This window comes from Colletotrichum aenigma (genome assembly GCF_013390185.1).
Source record: "Colletotrichum aenigma strain Cg56 chromosome Unknown KSG_Cg56_contig04, whole genome shotgun sequence".
In the NCBI taxonomy this organism is placed as follows: domain Eukaryota; kingdom Fungi; phylum Ascomycota; class Sordariomycetes; order Glomerellales; family Glomerellaceae; genus Colletotrichum; species Colletotrichum aenigma.
Genome location: NW_023500910.1, coordinates 1,802,995 through 1,826,169, shown reverse-complemented (window position 1 = coordinate 1,826,169; position 23,175 = coordinate 1,802,995). Strand labels below are relative to the sequence as shown.

General features: G+C 46.5%; 6 protein-coding genes across 6 annotated transcripts; 2 read left to right on the top strand and 4 right to left on the bottom strand.

Annotated features, from left to right (window-relative positions):
• Window positions 1–375: 375 nt before the first annotated feature.
• On the bottom strand, window positions 376–1,133 carry mis14 (Kinetochore protein mis14; the record flags this gene model as incomplete). The annotated part of the gene is made up of 2 exons (XM_037321616.1): window positions 376–870; window positions 960–1,133. 2 exons carry the CDS (start codon window positions 1,131–1,133, stop codon window positions 376–378), a joined length of 669 nt encoding a protein of 222 aa, XP_037179261.1.
• Window positions 1,134–10,831: 9,698 nt separating this feature from the next.
• CGCA056_v006364 (uncharacterized protein) lies at window positions 10,832–12,820 on the top strand (the record flags this gene model as incomplete). The annotated part of the gene is made up of 1 exon (XM_037321615.1): window positions 10,832–12,820. One exon carries the CDS (start codon window positions 10,832–10,834, stop codon window positions 12,818–12,820), a length of 1,989 nt encoding a protein of 662 aa, XP_037179260.1.
• Window positions 12,821–14,473: 1,653 nt separating this feature from the next.
• On the top strand, window positions 14,474–14,953 carry CGCA056_v006363 (putative bolA-like protein; the record flags this gene model as incomplete). The annotated part of the gene is made up of 2 exons (XM_037321614.1): window positions 14,474–14,561; window positions 14,715–14,953. The coding sequence occupies 2 exons, from the start codon at window positions 14,474–14,476 to the stop codon at window positions 14,951–14,953; spliced, it is 327 nt and encodes a 108-aa protein (XP_037179267.1).
• Window positions 14,954–15,312: 359 nt separating this feature from the next.
• On the bottom strand, window positions 15,313–17,691 carry Ap2b1 (AP-2 complex subunit beta; the record flags this gene model as incomplete). The annotated part of the gene is made up of 3 exons (XM_037321613.1): window positions 15,313–16,137; window positions 16,182–17,388; window positions 17,462–17,691. 3 exons carry the CDS (start codon window positions 17,689–17,691, stop codon window positions 15,313–15,315), a joined length of 2,262 nt encoding a protein of 753 aa, XP_037179266.1.
• A 1,669-nt stretch (window positions 17,692–19,360) lies between these two features.
• yjlB-2 (Uncharacterized protein) lies at window positions 19,361–20,063 on the bottom strand (the record flags this gene model as incomplete). Its single annotated transcript, XM_037321612.1, has 2 exons — window positions 19,361–19,707; window positions 19,883–20,063. The coding sequence occupies 2 exons, from the start codon at window positions 20,061–20,063 to the stop codon at window positions 19,361–19,363; spliced, it is 528 nt and encodes a 175-aa protein (XP_037179265.1).
• Window positions 20,064–20,429: 366 nt separating this feature from the next.
• On the bottom strand, window positions 20,430–23,084 carry adl1 (DNA ligase 3; the record flags this gene model as incomplete). Its single annotated transcript, XM_037321611.1, has 2 exons — window positions 20,430–22,016; window positions 22,068–23,084. 2 exons carry the CDS (start codon window positions 23,082–23,084, stop codon window positions 20,430–20,432), a joined length of 2,604 nt encoding a protein of 867 aa, XP_037179264.1.
• Window positions 23,085–23,175: the final 91 nt, after the last annotated feature.

Below are 23,175 nucleotides of genomic sequence, written 5' to 3'. Positions count from 1 at the left end.
GAGTCGAAGCTCGGGGAGATTGTTGTTTTGGGGGCCAGGCGCTATTGATACTGGACGACACCAGTCAAAGGTGAGGCGTTGGCGAGGCTTGTTGCATGAGAGTTGATGAAATTGGAGCGGGCTTGGGGATGGTTAAAAATAAGAGCTTCTGTTGTAGAGTCGCTCATACACGCGTTGGCCTTGGCTGAAATGTTACCTTATCTACAATATACATACTATCGCTTTCACTTTAACTTCTCGTCGTGAATTAGCATATTTCGTGACAACCAGATCCAACATGGATAGACGTGAGATTTTGACGATTAACGCGTAGAAACGCGTCGGCAGACTTTATGTGGTATAACCCAACGCCGAAAACTCCTGAACCCAACCGCCCTACGATCTTTCCGTGACGGTATACTCGCCGGCGACCCTCGCCCTCTCCATCTTGGCCACAGTCGCAGGCATATCCTTCTTCAGCTTGCCCAGCCTCTCCACCGCGCCCCCGAACGCCGCCTTCGTCTCGCCCTGCCTCTCCACCTCGTCCAGCGGCAGCACCTCCGCGTCCCTCGCCTTCAGCTCGTCCTCGCGCGCCTTCTTAGCTGCCTCGACCGCCGCCTCGTCTGCGGCGGTCGACGTCTTGAAGTCCTGGGTGATGGCGGCCGCGACGCCGCCGGGCACGCTCTTCTTCAGGGCGGCTATCTCGTTGAGGAGGTCCTCCTCCTCGCGGGCGAGGTCCTCGACGCGCTGGCGCAGGCGCGCGTCCCAGGGCTCGTAGGCCTCTTCGGGCTCGTCGGGGTTGCGGTTGGGGGAGAGGAAGACGGCGGGGTCGGCGTCGAGGCCGTTTATGGAGAGGTTCGGGGCGGCGTAGGTGAATGTCTTGTTGATGTACTGTTTTTCGCGGGAGAAGGTTAGCATTCTGGATTTGCTGTTTTTCGTTTCTTGTGTTTGGTGTTTGGTTGGTGGATTTGGGTCCTTACCTCGTTGACGAGACGCTCGATGGGCGCCCTCAGTTCGTCCTCCTGCGCGCTGCTCCCTTCGATCTGGGGGAAAGCCTTGTCGAGCTGGTCCTGCGCGGCGCGGCGCACGTTGTCGAGCAGGTATGCCAGGTCCTCATTGGACTGCAGCTCGATTTTGCGGTGCGCTTCCTCCATGGCCGCGATAGCCCCCCCTTTTTGTTTTTCGCCCTTGATGTGAAGTTCAGAGACGCGCTGTTTTTTTTTTCCCCGCCGGAGGAGAGTCGTCTGTCAGCGGCCGGAGGCGGGGGTCGTTGTGAGAGGTGACAGCCCGGTCGCGATGTTAATCTGGCCGTACAATTCAGATCGGCACGCGTCTAGATCCGTCGGCCGACTTCTGGGAGCGCACTTGTTGACGGCCCCTCCTTCTACAATATCTTATCGCGTCCCAATTGTCATATCTTATCTCTATCGATAGGCACGCTGCTGTGCCACTGCCGCATGTGACCCCAAGCCACATCCACTGCAACGTCCCCCGAACAACTGCCGACGTAGCGGGGACTCGATTTGCACTTTTTCCCCATCATCCTTCGTTCCTTCCCTGTTGCCCCTACCATGTTTTGTCAGTGAGGCGAGCGAGTTGGCAAGCAGGCCATTCCCAGTAATCGGGGCCGTCCCCCAATGCAAGGGTTTTGACCTCAGATATTCCGACTTACCAAGCTGAGGATCAACCGCTTGGACTCATTTAGTTCCTCAGCCTAGACTTTGAGAAAACGACAACCTGGTGTCATCTGCCCTCATGAAGGTACTCAGCAGAGGAGATTTTGGCCTGCTGAAGAGGTGTACTCGGAGCCGATCTCGGCCCCACACCGAGCCGGTGCGCCCCCATTGATCATGGGATCGGACGCACGGCAATGCTCTTCGCAGCATCACGTCTGCTAGGTACGACGGAGAAAGTAGAGGATACTTGGACACTGATCCGGATAGAAAGTCACTATCTCACGACAGTCAGAACGGACTTTGCGGTCTGCTCTCCTCTCCTTCTGTCCCTCTGTCACCCTCTTCTCTCACCCCCTTCTCTCACCCCCTTCTCTCACCCCCTTCTCTCATCCCCTTCTCTCATCCGCACTGGATAGATTCATCTCGTGGCAATCTCGTGGCATACCTAGAAAAGTTGTGCAATCCTCTTCACGGCATCACATTTCACTTCCTTGATAGAGACACAGTCTTGAACATATCGATTCCTAACAAACGAAACATCTCCATTTCCGTCACGATCGGAACGAGTTTGCCTCTCACTCGACAATCATGATGTGACCCGTCTCTGCCTCTCATATCTACCTACCCTTACAAGCTAATGCTGTTCTAAAGGCATTCTACTCCTCACGTGCCGCTTCCCCTGTTCCCGCTTGCTCCGTTCCTGCTGCTGCTGCGGCCTCCGTGGACTTTTCTGCGTATCTGCCGAGCAATAAAGCCTCCATGTCTATGGCCTCGCCCTCGCTGGTTTGTGGCTTCTTCATTGCCGGTAGTTCTGTCATGTTTAAAAGATCCAGCGGTACCACATCCAAAGTCACTTCCTCACGACCCAGGTCTTGCATGGCAAGACGGGCCGCGGGCACATCCTTCAGGAGGTCACCCGTGAACACAGACACTTCCAGTCTTCCTCCCCCAATTCCCCCACGCAGCACAGCCTCACGCCACAGCTGCGGTGCGGTGGTGTCCTCCAGAATGGTCTGATCAGGCGCACGGATGAAGATGTGGGCTAGAGTGTCGTAAATCTCTACTGCACTCATTTGCGTTTGCCTTACCTGAAACCCCTGTTAGTGCGTAATTTATTGCCCCTCCACGCTACTTTTACTTATTTATACGTGCTAACGCTAAAAATATATTAATTAATACGAATTATTATATAGATTAATTATTAATAGCTTTAGAATATTTTTTTTTCTTAGAATCTATATATTATCTTTTTTTTATAAAGTTAACTCTTCTTAAGTATATATTTTAAAACGCTAAGGGGGCTAAAACTATTGCTGAATATATTAATTTAAAGTTTATAGTATTATTATTATCTATTCTGTTTATATTATTAGTAAATTAATATACATTATTATAAAATCTAAATATAAATTAACTATTAATATTATTAAAAAGTCTTTTTTATAAAATAATATTTATATAACTATGTTTTATTTTTTAGTAGTAATATATTTTAAATATATTACTAATAAAAATTTTATTATTAAATTTATCTAGGAATATAAAATATATAAAATATAGCTTTTTTGTTATTTATTCTCTTTATTAGTGCTATATTTAATTAAAGTTATATTAATATTATAAAATAGATAATATTAAAGCTATTAAATAATAAGTAATAAGCTTAATTAAAGAAGTTTTTATTTATCTATTATTTTAGTAATAAATTAATTATAAAGTTTATTAAATATAATATTTTAATAGTTCAAATCTATTATTAATAATAAGAGGTATCTAAAGATATATTAAAACTATATTAAATAATAGGTTTTAGATATTATAAGATATTATTAATTTATAAAGAAGTGATTTTTAAGTTTTTATATAATACAATTAATTATTATTTGAATAAAGTTTAAGGTTTTTTTATAGAAAAGTTTAATTTATTTATATTTATATTAATAATTTCACGTTATTTTAAAAAGATATAATAAAAAAGATTTAATGTATTATTTAATAATAGAATTAAGCTATATAAGAAGTATATATTATACTAATTTATAACTATATTATTAATATATTTATTTTTATTAACAAAAATAGTATTACTTATTAAAATAATATTAAATATATAAATTAAACGCTGAAAAATATCAAGCCATTAAAATAGAGTATTATAAAAAGAAGTATATAGTATTATATTTGCTAGCTTTTATTATTAATAGTTTTCTTAATTATATTATTTATCTTAGATATATAGATATTAATAGCTTTTTAACGTTATATTAGATTAAGAACTTTATACTACTGAAAATAGAGAGGTTTTAGCTTAAAATCAGTTTTAATTATTAATAATATAATATAATATAACTAGAAACAATTAGAAAATACTTACTAATAGTATAATATTAAGTTACTATATTTACTTATATTTTTATTAAACTTTAATTTTTTTTTAAAATGTTTTTTAGTAATTTTAAAAACTATTTATAGAGGTAGTATATAAAATATAAATAGATTAAAATAATGAACGCCTTTTTTATAAACTTTCTTTATAACTATATTTTTAAAATAGCTAAAAATATTAACATGATTTTACATTATTTTTATTACTATAGTATTAATATTAAAATAGATAGAGATATTAATCAAAAAGAGAGTTTATTATAAAGTTAAATTTATAGTTATAGTTATATTTAATTTTAATATTATTAAAAACATTTTATTTAAAACATTATGATATTAATATAAAATAAACATAATTTAATCTTAATAGTTAGTTAGCTTCATAAAATTTGAATTATAATATATTTCTCTTTAGTTATAATATTAGAGGTATATTTTATTTATTAAATAAATTATTATAAGTTATTAAAATTAAGATCTTTATATTTATATAAAAAAATAAAAAACAACCTCTCTCTATTTATTAAAGTTTACTATTATTATTATTAAGAAATTAAATAAGAGAAATAATAAGAAAGTAAATATTATTAGTTACTTTAATTAGAAAGTTTTATTTAATAATATTAGCTAGAAATATTATATTATTTAGAAATATCATCTTATTTATTTAAAAATCTATTAGCTTTTAATATTATAAAAGAATAGATATAAACTATGATTAATTATTAAATCTATAATATTTCGCTTAATTTGAAATTATTTAATTTTACTTTTAATTATTTTTATAGTATTTATAAAGATATTATTCTTATTAAACTGATTAGTTAGTGCTTTTTAAAGAGATTTAAATTAAAAATAAGCTTATAAAATAGTATAAAAAATAATAAAGAGATTAATATCTTATTTAGTATTTTTAGTCCTTTTTATTTTTTAGAGATATTTTAGATATTTATAGACAAGTTTTAATATAAACTTAATCGAAAGAATAAATAGAGAAAAAATGAAATTAGTAAATCTTATTTTTTAGTATATAGTAATATTAATAATAATTTTATTAATAATAATATTAATAATAATAACTAAATAGAAATATAATACTTATAATAAGAATAAATTAATAATATAATAATAGTAATAATATATTAATTTAGTTTATTATATAGAGGCTAAAATAAAATACATTAAGCTTATGAATACTATTTCTATTATTTCTATTACTATTCATTTTTAATATAACTTTGCTTTATAGTTTAAGTTTATTTCTATAGAAATATTTATTATAATATAAAGTTATATTAATAACAATATTCTCTAAAAACTTATTAATAGTTATTTCTGTATTAACTATAGCTTCTATTTAAACTATAAGATATTATTTATAAATCTAAAAATAAATAAATAGACTCAATGAAATAAGAAAATAAGTAATATCATAATTGTTGATGATATTATTATAATTATAAAAATATTTAATATTTAATTTATATTTATAGAAAGCTTAAATTACTTAATATATATTTTAGGCTTTTTCTTATTTTAACTTATTAATTAACAACAAATTGCCTTATTATCTCTATTGATATCATAGTTTATTAATATCGCTAACTTTAATAAAAATAAGCTTAATAAAGTTATTATTTTAATATAAAGTTTATAAAGTTATATTAAATTATAAAAATATTTTAACAAAGTTTTAAAATAATATTATTATAACTAAAAAAGTTATTTAAGTAAATTTTATATTAAATAATACTAATAATAACTACTAAGATTTATAATAATAATCTATAAAGATTAATATATACTAATTAAGTAGTTTTAATATAATAAAAATAATAATTTTAACTTATAATAACTTATTTTTCTTTTTATTATTTTTAATAATATTATTAATTTATTTTTAATATTTAAATAGCTATAAATTCTAATTATTAGGCTTTTAGTAGTTAATATAAAACATGTTTTTAGAGAATATAGCTTAATCATTTAAGTTAAAAAAATAACTTAAATAAAGTTAAATATAAAAAAGCAATTATAATACTATAAAGTATATTTATAATAGAAGTTTTTAATTATATTATAGATCATATATTTAGCTTAGTTATTTATATTCTTTTATTTAATCCTTTTAATTTTAATATCTAATTATATTTTAATATTATTCTTAGAAATTTTAATCTCTATATAAACTTAAAATTCTATAGGAAATAATAATAATAATAATAATAATAATAGTTATAATAAAAATAATAATATATATTCTTTAAACAAATTATCCTCTTTAATAATAAAATTAATTAGTAGCTTTATAATAATCTCAATAATAGCTTTAATAATAGCTTTAATATTATTAACTTCTAGCTATTATATCTTTTTAATTTTATTAATATTATTATTTATTACCTCTAATATTAATAAGTTATATTACTTCTTTATAAAATTTATTTATAGCTAAAGCTACTAAGTAGTAACTTTAATTATAGGTTTAAATATACGACTATTAATATAAAACCTTTTGTTTTTTTTATATTTACTCTATTTTAAAAATTAAAACCTATTATTATTCCTCTTAATTAAGTTTATTTTTTTTAAAAGCTAATAGAGGATTTAGCTAACTATTTTATAATTAACTAAAAGTTTTGTATTATAGCTATTGTATTAAAAATAATATCTTTTAAATTTAATTAAAATTAATATAATATAAGCTTTGTTTTATAATCTTCTTTTTAAAAAACTAATAAATAAAAAAGATTTTTATATTATTAGCTCTATTAATAGAGGTTTTAGTTTTAAAAAGATATTTTTATATTTATATAATACTACTAACTTTAATAACTATACTAGTTATATAGGGGTTAGATTATTATTATTTTACTCTAATATTATAAAATTATATTTATATTACGCTCTAAATAGTATTAAAAAGCCTAAATTATGTTAAAAAGCGCGTTAATTAATATTAGTAGCGTCGTTATAGATAGTAAAAAGTAGCGTGGAGGGGTAATAAATCGCGCACTAACAGGGGTTTCAGGTAAGGCAAACGCAAATGAGTGTGATCTGATGCGGTATATAATCTGGTACCCTCCACATTGTGTGAATAGGCTGAGAGCTCCAGGTGGGAGTTCCACAGGATGCGTATGTTCACATCACCACCTGCAGGTTCGTCATATTCCGTATCATCTGCGAGCTCGGTGCTGACGTTTTGTCGCAACCATCTACTTCTTCGACGAGTGATGCCATCTTCACTGCCCTCACTTGGGGATCGAGGGCGTTTTCGTGTCTGGTCCCACTGGCCTTTGGCGTATTTCTCGATCGCTGCGGCATGCTTCGACACTAATCCCGCCTTCTTGCCCTCCTTGCCGTTGGTGGGGCGCACCTTTCCACTCGGTATACCGAAGTCCAACTTGATGCGTGTGTCCGGGAGGCAGCGCACGCAGATGGAATCGATTCTCCCCTCGATGTACGGCAACTTCATCAGCTCTCCGCCTTGGTCCGTGATCAACTTGTTGGCCTTGGCGACCATGAGGAGATGTAGATACAAATCTCTCAGAGTGATGATGTCGTTGGGAGGAGCTGGCAAGGGTCCACCGGCGGCTAGACCCAGGGCTTCGCAATAGAAATCGTAGACAACTTGGAGTTTGCCCTGTTTCCAGGCTGCAGCAACTCTCGCAGAAAACTCCGTCCTCCAGCAGGAGAGCCACAAGGGGTACAGAGGGTCAGTCAGACGCCAAAGCTCGTCCACGGCGTCTTTGCCGTGACGAGCGTCAATCAATATAGCGTCCTGTTCCACCTCGGGGATATGGCCCTTGTTGGCTGGTACCGGGTGGAAACGACGGACGTCCCTGGGATCGAGTCCGCGTTGATCCTTGTATTTGAATTTGCCGCTCTTCACTGTCTGGGCCAGCTTCTTGCCGTGGTCGATCCAATCCTTCGGGTCCTTCCACACCACAATCTTGGCAATGCCAAGCTTCTTGAAAGACTCGTTCACTTTGGAGTCGCCGGGGTTCTTCTCCGGGGACCTGTACTTGTAGGCATGCCGATCGGCGGGCTTGAGAATTGTATCGAATGTGGGGTTGTCATCGGCCATGGCTCTGGGAGATATCAGCAACTGAGGTTGGGTAAGGTAATTTCTTGAGGGGCGGACCTTTGCGGGGGATGAATTCGATACTGATAGAATCGTGAGGACCCTGGAGCCGATGGGGAAGACGACGGCGAGTAAAGAAAGCGGCGGCGGCGACGACGACGACGACGACGACGACGACGACGACGACGACCACGACCACGACCACGACCACGACCACGACCACGACCACGACCACGACCACGACCACGACCACGACAGCGACGGAAGATGATGGTAGCGAGAGATGATGGCCGATGATGATAGCGAGAGCCGGGGATGACGAGATTCGGGGATGTCGAGAGATGAGGATAGAGTGAGACGAGGGTAGTGAGAGATGAGGATGGTGAGAGACGTTGGTGGTGAGAGATGATGTTAGCGACAGACGATGGCGTCAAGAGACGGAGATGGTGCTGAATGGAGAGAGACGGTGTTGAAAGCCAAAGGTGACGCCGATGGCAGTCGGTGGTGTCAATAGAGAGCAGTATCTATCAGGGGATGAGGGGGACGATGGAGATTGAAAGAGAGGAAGAATTCAATCTTTTCGAGAATACTGCTTTGCAGCAGCGGACCTCAGTTCTTTCAGGGTAGCATACGAACGGAAGCTGCCTGACCGTCTCCAGCCTTCTTCCTCCCGTTCCCGTCCCCCTTGTCGTGACTTCGCCGCAGCTTCTTGTACCTCGCCCCTCTGCATTGCATATGCTCAGACTCACAACCAAGTGGGAGGCTGCTCTTGGGTCTTGCCAAACCTGCTACTGGACAGACATTCTGAAACATGCAAACAATTTGGACTGACGATGGTGAACCTGGCATTCCTAATGTGGCTCCTTGTCTGGGAAATGTTCTGGTGAACTCTTTCACAGTCATCTCTGGAAGAAGGTGTGTCTCTTCCTGAGAAGAAACACCTAAGGAATATCTGCCTAAATAAGCACCTTCAAGAACAACAAAAGCATAATATGTTCCTGATTACGAGATGTTCCTCCCTCTACTCTACCTGAACAGCAGGATGGAGAAGGGAATCTGCTCAATTTAGAGTCCCAACGAAGCAAATGCACATCTGAAAGCTGCAGTACCTGCATAATGATGGGGCAGCAGAAACTTCTGCTACCGTCTTATGAGTATCAACCTCCTTCCTTACCTTTCGCCCTCTTTAGCTGTGGGCTCCTTCTCACCTTGGCCTGCTTGAAACCAGCTTGGTGCCAGTGATAACTGGGCAACAGACCCATGCTGTTTGTTTATTGATCGTGCCGCGAAACTTGGTCGTAAGCTTTGCCCATATTCTCAGGCGCGAGTGAGAAGTAGAGCCAAGATAACGTGGTATACGTACTTCTACTTCGTCTTTGGTGTCTAAGACCAGTCAAGATGAGTTCTCTATCTTCACCGCTACGACAAAATGCATTGACCAGACGGATACGGGAAGCCCGCAGTTTACATCACTTTGGTGGATGTCTGATCTACCCGCATCTCTGTTTGTCCTCTTAGCTCGGAGCTGGCGCTCACCTCGCCAGCTGGGAGAATGCCATCCATCATTGCCATTTTAGCTTTCGTTAGTAGAAGAATGCACAAGCTCTCAGAGGCAGGTTCTAGCCATGATAGGATGACATCTCTAATATTGTCTCAACAGTCGCTATCTTTTTGTGTGCTTCCACCGTTCTTTTGCATTTGATGGCATGATCCGGAGCGTAGCTCCTGAGGCGGAGCGGAGCGAGGGAGTTATATTTAGAAAGATTGGGCGTAAAGACGATATCAGGGGTCTCTTCGCTAATTAATCGCCTTTTTTAGCCCCCCCCCCCAAAACCCCCGCTGATTAGTCGGCTGAGCTACCCTAATGTGAGGCTATTCCGAGAGGGCAGGAGGCAGGTCTTTGGGGGACAGGTGTGAAGGCAGATGTGAGGGCTGCGCTCCGGGATTTTCGCTGAAGGCCTGCCGGGCGCCAACCCTTTAGCGTCCGTAGGGTCTGATAATCCGGTGGCCAGAAAGGAGTAGTCTTTGGCTGTTTGACGTGGATGATGCTAGGTTCTGCCTTGTCTGATCAAAGAGCTTCAATGGCGGGAGAGATCACTGGGAGAGATCGCCGCGAGGTCCATGCGCTGACATGCAGGTACCCGACTGATGGATTGACGACGTGTACGTACAACGTAAGTTTGGCACTGTTATGTGGTAGGTTTTTTGATGCCTAGGACGGAGGCCACTGGGCAGCTGCACCTCCAACCCATCAATCTAGCTTGTCTTGGATCATTTGATTGCTTGCGATACAATTTTATTTCCAATACTTTCCGTGTGTTACCTTGACAAGAATGCAGGAAAACTCGGATGTGGCCATTCACATACATGCACCTTTCTCCAGCTGCTTGTACCACAAAGCTTACAAGGTTGTCACCATCTTTTCTGTGTCACCTTTTGATCTTCTGCGTTTCTCTTTGAGCCCCCGAAGTCTACGCACGTTCTCCTTGGAGAGACCACAGATTCTACCGGAACATTGTTTCCTTCTGCAAGCCTTTCGGAGTTCGCCCAGGCTCATTCTACTTATGATTCACTGGAAATCTTCGACAGAATAGCAACTGGTAAGGTGTTCATCGACACTCACTCCCAAGCGCATCTCTCCATCATCACTCATAAGTAGTCTGACATCAACACCATCAGGTCTCAACCACCAGTACCTCTCATCATCATGGCCACTTGGATCAGTCCTTCAGAGGTGTACGCCGTTGGCAAAGAGGTGACTCTGTACCCATACGAACCGGTCCGCCCCCATGGCATGCCACAGTACGACCGCAATTGTCTCCCATCCGACCTCCGCCCTGGCGAGCTGCGCGACTTTGCCAAACCTGATAAGAAACTCGAGGCCAAGATCAGGATCACGGAGGCTATTCGGATTGATCAGAATCGATATTCGCAGATTTTTGCCTGTGAGGTTGTGGCCGTCCCGCGCAAGGAACGCCCCGCCTGGTACCAGCAATCTCTCAGTCGGACCGACAAAAGCATGAAGCAAGAGCCTCTGACCAGGAAGCTTGTCTGCAAGACGATCGACGCGCAATTTTTCCCGAGCAGCTTTGGCGGTCCTTACAGCAACTCGGAGGAGGCCGACGGCTTGCTAAGCCGTATCCACGCAGCCTATGCCTACTATCGCTGGAACAAGAAGACCGGTTACCCGCACACTATGCCGCAATTCTATGGCGGCTGGGCCATGAAAGTCGCTGGCGGTATGGACGAGAAGGGCCACACGGTCTCAAGACACGTTGGTTTAGTTCTCATTGAGCACATTGACGGCTTCTCTGTCGAGGACTTGTGCATTCGCGATGACGATGATCAAGACTGGGGTACCCTCGCACCGCGTCCCGGACCTGTCCGCTTCCGTACAAACGGTAACGAATACAAGAACATCACCTTCGACCTGAAGACTCGGCAGCTTGTGATGCAGCAGGCGATTCACGGTGTTGTACAAGGTTTTCAGCTCGGTGTTGAGCACCACGATTTCGGTCCGTGGAACATATTCGTCACGATGCGAGATGGATACCAGGGCCTCAGAGAGTTACGAGTCGTGATTCTTGACCATAATGACACTCAGGTATGGTACGAGACTAAGTACGCTAAGAAGTCTGGCAGAGCCTACTGTCTACAGAAGCTACCTCATCCCGTCCACCCTGCCGAGAGATGCAGTGCTGTTGCCCTTGAGAAGTGGCGTGGCTTTTGGCCCCCTACCTCTGATCAGTGTTCTGGGGCTGATGCAGACAAGCAGTTCGCCGCCTGGCTACGCCACAAGGACGTGTTTGGGCCCAAGGTCGAAGCGAAGACGCCCCCGTATCGAGGCATACCCGATGAGAACTTGCAGTCAAAGCGGTCCGAGAAGCATTTGAAGAAGTCCGTTGTGCAGAGGCCCTACGCCCAGAAGACGTACTCCACCTTCGACACACTGGACTTGATTGGGGAGAGGGAGGATGCGATAGATAACCCCATCATTCCTACCATCATGGGCGAGCTGGGAGTACAAGATAAGCCGGAAGAGTTCGTGAAGGGCATCGAGATGGCCCTGCGAAGGGCGTTCCTAGGGGGCTACCAAATGAAGTCGGAGGTCAACGGCTCGCCTTATCCTGGACCAGACCATATATGGTGGAAGGCATGGCGAGATGGCAAACCTGCTCCTCATGGTCCGACAAGCGCCTCATCGAAAGAACTCGGTTCAGAATCCCTCGACTTTGTGCAATCCGACGCTCCGACTCCAGTGAACAGCCCGTGTCCGGAGACTACCCTCCAGCGCAAGGTCGAGACATCTCCACCTCCACCAGTCTTAGAGCCCCAGGAGACGACCGCGGTCGTCAGGAATCAAGCATCTCGTCCCGAGGACGCGGACACAATCGCCGGCAGTCAAGCAATCCGTTCGGAGGAGGTAATCAGAATCGCCAGCAGTCAACCACTCCGACCCGAGGACGCGGAAACAATCGCCAGCAGTCAAGCGCTTTGGCCCGAGGAGACTCCATCACATTACCCTTGCGCCGGAGGGAGAACCGTCCGTCCCAGGGCCCAACGACTCCCACGGCTTTGGCTCAACAGTTTCCTGGTCAGGAGAACAGGCCTACATCATCGTCTCAAGAGGAGATGGATCTTGAGGTTGAAGGTGACTATGGTTGTTGAGGCCTGCTTCCGGCCGAAGAGGAGGTGAACGCCGGAAGGGTACGGCGAGGCACATACATGGATGTTAGAGTGATTTTGAAAATGTTTGGTTTAGGTACTTGGGGCTTCAGCTAGACTGCGTCTATTCCCCCGCCTTCTCATATCCAGGGAACTTTGGAAGAACGATGTTTTTGACTATCCCAGACACATGTTGGACAAAGGAAAAGGAGAGATCAGAGGCATAATGACGCGCACACAAATTGTTTTCAGCGGTCACGGAAGTCGGACTAGATGTTGGCATTGTTGAGTGGTTGGACTGGATTTGAATTGGTTTCCTTTCTTCTTATCCGCTCGTCTTTCCTGATCGCTGACTTGTGATGTGTTTGATTCGTGACCTCGCACCGGGTTGCACGAAGAGTCCAAATATGTGACGGGATTAGCCCTTGCTGTGATCGTCAATGAGACTCGAGCATCAAGATGGGCTTTATACCGTGTGGTTATAGCTGTTTCCAATCTTCCCATCCCACCAGTCATGATAGCAACCGAGGTGACCATCTCGTGCCTAATGCCAACAATTGTATGCCGCGATCGCCTTCCGAGCCATTCATCGTCAGGCATAGAACCCACAAGGGGGCAGCATGTCGAGGCAGAAGAAGCGTGACCACCTGTTGTGAGGTACGCCTTGTAGTACCCTCGCCCATATTTTCCTCGAGGTGGTCTGGCATTCAATGGCAGACTGGCGCTGAATGCTTGTGAACGTCTAAATCGTCGCCTCGGTCGGCGGGGTGGCAGTCAATTCCACGGGCGGTTCCAACGGAAATGAGAATCGGGCTGCAAACAAAAACGACAAGCCCTCCTTCCCAGCATCGGCGGGAAAAGAAAAGTGTTTCGACATCCTGTTGGATGTATTCACACGTCCGAGATTACGACCTTGCCGCGGTCTTTCATCCTTTGATCACCGCCACGGCCAATCTCCATCAATGGCGTCGGGACGGGTGTCGCGTACACGGTCCAGGATGAGCAGCGTCTTCTTCAACAACGCAAACTGATTGGACAAGTCATGAGGAAATATGCTTGCAAAGTTCGAATCAGACGTGAATACGAACAAAAGGCCTCTATCCCCAGCGGATCACGACGCTCGAAGAGACCTTCTGAAGCGAAGACTTCAAGGTGATCATCTCGGGTCTCGTACCCTGATAGAGGCGTTCGGAGCGGTTGAGAGAACTGGAGCCATCCAAATCTTTACGGACTATTCCTCAAAGTGCAGCAGCACCTTCCGCAAATTCTTCAGCCTTGAATAATTGTGCAACGCTGGGTTACTCACTCCCCAAGCATCAGATGTCGTGCAAACAAAGCGACCCCCCCTGCCACGAGAAAACATCTCGGGGCAACACCGAAGATACGTACCCCAAAATCCTACCCGCACGGCCCAAGCCACCGAGCCAGACCGCCGCAGTGGAACCCATCCGACAGGCCAGGCGCTGACAGCACTCACAGCTGCACCTCAGTCCAGCGCCCGATAGGAAAACCCCACCATCTTATCAATCTAATCACCGAAACATCCCCAGCACCTCACGTTTTCGACAACCATTCCCTCACCTTCCCCAACCCAACCCAACCCATCGTCGGCGCCTCACTCCCCCTGCTCCTTCCCTCTTCGCCGCCAAAAGCCACAACAAACACAATCTTCGAAACACAGACAATGGCCGACCAAATAACTGAGTCCTCCCTCCGCGACGCCCTCGCCCAGCGCCTGCAGGCCGTCCACGTCGAAGTCACAGACATGTCCGGTACGCGAAACCACCCCCCTCCACCCTCCCACGATACCAAAAACGTCATACCCCGCCGGCGCCGGCGCCGGTGCCGCTTCCGCGATCCGCGCAACCTCCTCCCAACATGACCTGCGACGCAACAGCTGACCTCTTCTCTCTCTACTCACACAGGCGGCTGCGGCCAATCCTTCACCTCGCTAATCGTCTCCCCCGCCTTCGAGAAGCAAACGTCCCTCAAGCGCCACCGCCTCGTCAACGCCGCCCTCAAGGACGAGATCGCCCGCATCCACGCCTGGAGCGCAAAGTGCCAGACCCCCGCCGAGTGGGAGCGCGACCGCGCCGCCGCCGCCGCCGACGGTCCCCCTCTGGACGGCACGGTCGGCGGACGGGTGGAGGGCGTTGCGCAGTAATGGGAAAAGGAGGAACGTTTTCTTTAAATACATACCCAGCCCCTTCCTTCACTTCTCCACGGTCTACGGGTTGTGGGGAAGAAACATGGCATATTTGACGATGCGGCATGAGGTTCGGATATCATGAAACGGAGGACATCATCAGGATCTCTCGGACGGCGCGATAGGTGTTTGGACCAAGACACCCATTTTTTCGAGTATATACATTTTGGTTTGCGGGAAATGTCAATGAAAAGTTGAAAAAAGGAGGCAGGCTTTTTCATGGCTTCGTTCTTTGTCATATATCAACCTATTTGAAACTTGCTGCTCCAAACAGCATGCCTGGACTCCGGACGAAACAGCCCCCATTAGTCCTACATCTAAAACAACCCCAGCAAATCCTCATTCGTCTTCTTTCCGTTGCCTTCACTTGGTTGTGCGGGTGGGTTCTGGGTCTGGTTCAACTGCATGGCCGCCGGCAGGGGCTGGCCTGATCCCGTGTTGCCAAAGTCAAGGCCGGAGAATCCATTCATCAAGTCGTTCATGCCGCCACCTCCTGCTGCTCCAGGGCTCATGGGGTTCGCAGCTGCTTGTTGCTGCTGCGGCGGCGGGGCGTCGAACAGACCCATCATATCAGCCATAGCACTTGATGGCGCGCCACCTGAGGGGCTGGCAACTCTGTCTGGAGTGTTGACATTGCTGTTCTGCTCAGCAGACGCAGGAGCAGCACCGTCGAAGTCGATGTCGAGCAGGTTTTCGATGTTGTTTTGTGGGGGAGGGTTGCCGTTGGCAGCTGCCGCCACCGACGCGGCGATAGGGTTCTCGGCTGCCTCCTGCCGTTGTTCGCGGATGGCCGCCCGCTGAATCTCGTCCGCTCCGAAACGACCCTTGCCGACGAATGATTCCGGTGGCTTGTGGTATACAGATGCAAGAGTGGAAAGCTCAGCCAGCAGCTGCTCCAAGAGGGCAGGGGGAAGACTGGTCATTGTTGTGGAGATGGCCGGCTTTTGTGAGAGAATGATATTCTTGGCGACGTCCAAGTCACCCGACAACAGACGCCAGTAGACATAAGCTCTGTCGCGAATATCGGGGTTGTCGTTATCGGTTGTTGCCGATTGCAGTATCTTCTGTACAAGGCCTTGTGTGTTGCCAGGCTTCTTCAGGAAGAGCTTGACAACTGCTGTGAGAATTTGAAGTTGGGTCTTCTGTAGTTAGCGGTGGAATCGACATGTAGGGAAGAAGGACAAACCTGTGTGAACTCCTCCATGAAGCCGTCTACGAAGCTCTCAAGAATCTCATCCGCATTGCTAATCTTCTCCGCATACTCACCGACGATCCAGATAAGCGATCCTCTCGCTGTGGGCTCGTCGAGTTCATCGATGTGCTGGCATAGCGTAGGAATGACGCCTTCGTAGCCGGGATATTTACGCAGAATATCCTTAATGACAACCACGACCTCCTGCACAACATAGTTGACCTTGGTGGCAATCAGATCCAGCAGCGCATTGACGCACTTCTGGCTGGCGCTCTCAATCTTGATCGCGACCTGTCCAATCGCCTTGACTGCGCGCTTGACAAAGTCCATGTCGACTTCCAGCGCATACTCCTTCAACTCTGCGAGAAGCTGATCAAAGTTCTTGTCGTTGGCTATCCGGACCATAATCTCAAGCTTCTGAAGCTTGACATAGGGTGGGTCGTTGTATTTACAAAAGAAAACACGCAGCTCCTTGCTAAGAATGTCGGGCTTGGCCTGGAGAAGGAGGTCGATGTTGCGCAGAGCGACGTACTGAACTTCGGGAGCGGAGGCGACAAGCGTAACCAGGGGAGGCGCCATCTTCTTGAGATACGCCCGCACCAGCTCGGGGTTGATCGCCTTCATGTGGATAAAGACGACCTTGACAGCAGCCAAAACGACACTAGGGTTGACGTGCTGGAACTGGGGTGCTACTCTCTCGCAAATGTGCTCGGACTCCTTAACGTCCACGGCGGGGTAATCGGCCAGCGTGGTTAAGATCGTGACGCGTCCCCATTCTGTGCACTCATTCAAAGCCATCAAGAGCTTCTTGAGCGTTGCTGGGGTCACCACGAGGGCTCTCGTCTCTGGGGCGGTTTCGGTGATTTCTGAGAGAGCCTGAACCGAGTTTGCGACGACCATGGGGTTCGGGTCGCCGATGAGCTCTTGCAGGGATTCCAAGAAGCCGTTTTCTATACACATGGTCGGGTTCAAGTCGAAAAGCTTCGCCACGCAAATGGCGGCTGTCTTGCGAACGTAGGGCGACTCGTCTCGTAGCGTTTTCCGCAGCGGTTCCTCCATGTAATCCACCATCTTATCGACTCTGATACACCCCATCGTTCGGATCGCTAATGCACGGATAAGTGGATTTGGGTCTTCGGAATCCTGAACGAAGGTATTGACGGCAAGAATGCAGAGGTCGGGGTGCGACTTTGCGTAGTTCCTTTGGCCCCTGTCAGCAACTTGCTTTGACACAGTCGTCGCCGGTGATAGCGACCGACCCCGCGGAAACTCACATGAGGTATAGATAGACGAGCTTCTTCTGGTCCAGATCTCCAGTCGCAATGTTCTTCAGAACGTCGGGGAACAAAGCTGAGACATCCTTGCCCAACGTCATCGCCATGATGGTCTTCTGAATGGACTCCTTGCGCTCGTAGGCATATTGAGAGACAAGACCTGCTCGCAGTTCGAAAGTCTCTCCCTTCCTCGGGGGAGCAAAGGCCCCACGAATGCGATTGACCGCCATGGTGCTGGATGTGTTGCGTGTCGTCGAGGGGCTCGGTGGGTGCGGTGGTAGGACGGAAGATGGAACGGTGAACTCGCGTCAGGAGCGGGTCGGGGGAGTGGGAGAGGTGGCCAGTCCGATCAGGACCTGGACAAGCTCATCCGACACGAAACCGTCGGCGATGTGACAGGCGGGTGCTTTCTTTGTGTCGTCAATGTTTTCGGGAGATGCAGCGAGTGCACCTAGTCGGAATTCGCCAAGAAGATGAGGTGGTCGAAGAAGTACCTGTCAGTGGAATGCCCCCCTACTGCGCAGGCAAGCGTAACCTTAATCCCGGCCTGGCCAGCCTGGCAGTCTGGCAATGCCTGGCTGAGGCGCCGCCTTCCCGCTAAGTGAATGGACCTCACCCCTGGATACCCCCACTTTAGCTGCATGCATGTATCGGGTCGCTCGTCGTCAGAGATACCAAGGCACCTGCTTTCTTGGTGCTCTTACATCAGTCCATCCCGCACTTTCTCATCACCAGAGTCTCGATTATCTTCTGATACTCAAGAGAGAAATCACACTATTTGTGAATAGAAAGCGATCTATAGATCTTAATCTCTATCTGGCGGCTTCGTTGACCCGATAATTACAACCCCTCTTTACCTCAAAGTATACAACCAGGATCACCATGGTAAGCCACAGCCTCGAAGCTTTTGACTGTTGTGTTTCTGACAAAGGTCGTCAAGGCAACATTACCCAATCTTCGCCGTCTCTTCATCGAGGCAAGATCCGATGATGAAGAACGAGAAGTATCGAGGAAAGCCGTAAGTTTATCGACAAGAAGATGTGGCGGTACTCAACTCACAGTCTATTTACAGTTCTATAACGCCGTGCTCTTCATGAGCTCGGTGGCTATCTTCAGTCTGATAGCTCAGAGAATGAACGCAACCAAGTGAGAACAGGTGTAGCCACAAAACGTTCTTATATCCAGGACCGGCATGCCGAGAATCTTGGCGTTGGCGTTTGCACCCGATGGACGCATGGGCAGATGGACGCATAGGCTTGGATGGAATCCCCCCTGCAACGTCCAGCGAGAACGGCACCGACACACTCAGAGTCGTCGATCCGTCAGGAGCAACTCTGGTTATCTTTTGCACGAATAGATCTCGGCATCTCCGATCTCGCGTTCGGATCAGCAGGAGCTTTCCTGGCACCTGGCGATGCGAGCCTGCAATGGCGGCAGCTGGCCGACCTGACGGAATGACGGACAGAAGTCGGATCATAAGACGGCCGTGTAGACTGTTTGCTCTGAACAAAACCTTGCGTTTCGTTCAAATTCGCCGCTCACAAGGACTATGAGCAGCATGACGTTATGAGCTGTGGGAAGCAGCATGACGTTATGAGCTGTGGGAAGCAGCATGAATAATGATTACTTTAATTACTCAAGCATCCGAATGCATTCTAAGCCTTTCAGGTCTACAGACATGAAGCGCCTACGCCTACCACATTTTTTTCCCATTCACGGGCATAGTTCCGACCCCAACATGGTAATCAAATCACTTGATCTTGGTCAGGATTGTTCCTACCTTGAAGCAAATTATTCGTCAAAAAGCATGTCTGGTAAACCCAACAATCAGAAAAGGGTTCAACGCCGAACATGAATTCCGCTTTCCAAATTGAAGCTAGATAATCTATGATTTGAACCTTAACCCCTCGCAGCCTTCCATATCTTTATCAACGGCCCATCGACACCATACAAAGGATCCATCCTCGGCAAACCGACCCCCTCGACCTCTTCGACAAGACCCTGCTTCTCCTGTAATGGCTTTCTCCCCATCTCACTTCGCCACTGCGGAGATTCCTCAGGATACACTCCAACATATCGATACTCCTTCTCCCCCGGTGCCGCCTTCTCATCAGCGACGGAAGCATGCGCCACACCGGCCGGTACGACAACAACATCGCCGGGTCGCACCCAGCACCGCACGCCGCTGCCGGCGGGGTCAGAGCCGCCCTCGCCGAAGACGAGCTCAGAACGGCCTTGGAAAATGCCTGGATGTAAGTCAGTAAGAGAGATCCCGAATGCGTCTAGACAGAATGATGAATGGTTACCGTAACATTCGTGAGTATTGGGATGGAAGTGTTTCAACGTGATCGTTCCCCAAGTCCCCTGCGCAAAACAACCACCTCATCAGTTGAAGGTAGATAAGTAGAAGATCTAGATGACCGACTTTCTTCACCCACCCGTACTGCTGCAACTTCTCTGATACCTCATCCTCATCCAGCTCGTCGCCAGTGCCCAACACTCCACGATACACTAGCACAGGGAAGTCGCTATTGGGGCAGTGTTCCGTGCGCTTCACCAAATACGTTTCCGGCTGGATCTGCTCTCCATCGGTGGTCGTCATATTGGTGGTCGGCTCAGGTGGGATGGATGTCGTCTCCAAATAAACGGGCGGCTGCATTTCTGTTCCCGTGGCCATCGTTTTATCCGCCAACACGTCTGGCAATCAGGTCCCTTTCAGGAAGCTCCAGGCGGGCAGAAGACCTGCGTCATCTTTTTGCCCAAATGATCTTGGCTAAACTGCTGGGTGGGTGTGGTCAAGCGATGATTGACTGCAGGCCAGTGTGGGAGGTACGACGAGTTATCTCCGAACACTCGGAAGTCGACAAGCCAGCTCCGACGATCCCCTCCCATAGCCGCCTTTTGCCTCTCACATATCTGATATTGGTATCTTAAGTTCAAATACTTACAACATCGCCAAACAACTTCTTTATTCCTCATCTTCATCTCCCGCCACAGCACCCTCCTTAACAGGCGCCTTCGCCTCCTGCTTCCTCCACAACCCAGCCAGAAACTCATTTGTGCTCGCCTCTTCGAGCCCCTTGTCCTCCCTCTTCTTCAAAAACCTCGGAAACCGCAGACTCAATCCGCGGTCCTCGCTCACCAGCCCAATAGCAGCTGTGTACGTTGGGCTCAACGTCACATCCGCAAACGCCATCTCCCATACCTCCTGCGGCTCGAACCACACATCCGGCTCCGGGCCAGAGTACTCCACGAACGCAGGCTTCTGCCCCCGAGTGTTGCGCCCCTCCCCCGTCGCCTCGCCGTCGTCGTAAAAGTCCCGGTTTGCCTTGTAGAAGGCGTCGGTGAAGCCCGACATACACTTGCACACCACCTCGAGGGACCCCGTGTCCTCGTTGCGCACAGCCATGAGGATCGGCGACCACCACTTGGCCTTGCGGCCCTGGCCGTGCCAGCCCGCGACGGGGATCATGTCGAGCGTGTCGAAGCTCGAGCTGTAGTCCTTCTTGACCTTGAGCCACGAGTCGAGGCGCTTGTCGGGCTCGTAAGTTGCGAGCAAAGGCTTGCGGCGGCCCTTTTTCTTGGGGGCTTCTTCGTCCTTGGCACTTTTCCCTCGCTTCGTTTTGGAGGGTGTTTTGGGTTCCTCGGCTGTCTCTCCGTCGGCTTCGGCGGCATCGTCGCCTTGATACGGGATGTCTGTCAGGTTATCCAGGATCTTGACCATGATGCCCTCGCATTTGATGTCTGTCGCTTGTTTGAAGAAATCCAGGACGGCGTCGGAATCCTGCGATGTAGCATCCAAATTCTTGACCCAAGTGAACTGGTGTGGAACCTCGATGAACATGGAGCGGAGAAGCTCTCTCCTCTCCCGGAATGGTCTGTCCAGCAGGGGCTGCCCGTTCAGGAACATGAGGTCGAACGCAAACATGCACACATCGACCTGGATGCTGCCAATCGCTACATCTTTGCGAGCGCGGTTCGTGAGTGTCTGGAAGTTTTTCAAGTCTCCAGTTTCTCTATCCACTGCCACAACTTCGCCCTCCATGATGAAGCTGTCCACCCCTTCGCCGCGGATCTTGGGCATCAACGCGACCAAGTCGGGGTATTTGTCGGTCATGAGTTCTAGGTGCCGCGAAAAGATGGTGACCTTCCCCTTCTCATCGCAATGAATTTGTGCGCGCTGGCCATCATACTTGAACTCGCATGCGAAGTCTCTCCCTTGCAGCTTGGTGAGCATTTCCGAGAGGTCTCTTGTGATGCTGCCCAACATGGGTCGTAAAGGAATGTGCAGTGTCAGGCCGCAGCGGATCAGAAGTTCGTCGCAGACACCAATCTCTAGCAAAACCGGGACGAGATCGTTGTAATTTGGCCGCCGCGCAAAGCATGCCTTGACGATTTCTTCTGCCTTGCTCCATACCTCGGCCAACTCATCCTTTTTCAGTTTCTGCAAGTCTTTCGCAGACCGCAGAGGAAATTCTGCTCCTGCAGGACGCGAGAGTAGGAAAGCTCTTGAAAGGGCGATCAGCATAGTCGTCTTCACAGCGCCAATTCGTAGCTGAGGGTCGTGTTAGTTTTGAGGACGTTTGTGAAGAAAGGCTTTACTCACATGCTGGCACAGAGTCCGCACAATGTACCTGCTCTCTTCGCCACCCCGCGCATCTTGAAGCAATCTATCAACGATTCTCTGCTTGGCCTCACCACTGCCCTGCCCTTGACTATTTGCGATCTTAACCAAGGACTGGTAGACAGCCTGAATTGTTAACGGCTTCGGCTTACGCAGTGTGAAGCTTTGTTTCTTCTTCGCCTCAAACGCTACGTCGCCCGCGTCGCCATACTTGTCGTATATTGTCTTCAAAGCCCGACCGTCTAAGCCACACACCTGCTTTAGTGCCTTAGATATTGCCGACCCACCCAGACCCAATTCCAAAGAGATGTAAGGAGGTGAAATGGCATTTGTCGCTAGCCAAACCGCCGGAAGAAGACTGTCTGGATCTGCTTCGATCAGAACCCGGATGGAGTTGACCAAGGTGTCGACGATCTTAATCCGGCTTTGCGTGCCGTTCACTAACACGAAGCATCTTGTCAGGAATGCGTAAGATGCATGGCCTCCTTCAGACGCCCACTGCTCCTTGAGCTGAGGGGTAAACTCTGATGGGTCAAACGTCAGAGGACTTTGATCTAGGGGAATCGTCGCTGATGCGGTGTCTTCCGCGTTGGCTACCGAAGACAGTGACAGAGTGTTCTTCTTGGGCGCCTGCGGTAGCACGACAGCTGGCTTGGACGGTTCGGCGACAGCTGATGGTACTTCCTGAGCTTTAGATGCCTCTACTGGAGTAGACTCTTTTGCAGGCTCAGGATATGGCGTTGAGGCAGCTCTCTCATTCTGGACTTCGGCATCCCACTCGGCTTGCAATTTCCGTGCAAGCTCCTCATCCGTCAACTCCGAATTCTCCCCATTCACTGAGTGGTTGTTCGGCGTGGCCTCTGATGTATCCTTTGGTGTTGCTTTAGGCTTGGTGCTGCCATTCTGCCTCTGTTTTGAAAAGAAGTACTCTAGTCCCCTCGACGGCACTCCGGATGAAGATTGGTCGTTGAGCTTCCGCTTCTTGGATGGGCTGGGCATGGCGGCGAGATCAACGGGGAAAGGCCGTTGCAAAGATCATACCGTTTGAAGTAACGAATGAGGTTGCTCAGCTCAGACAAGATCTTGAGTT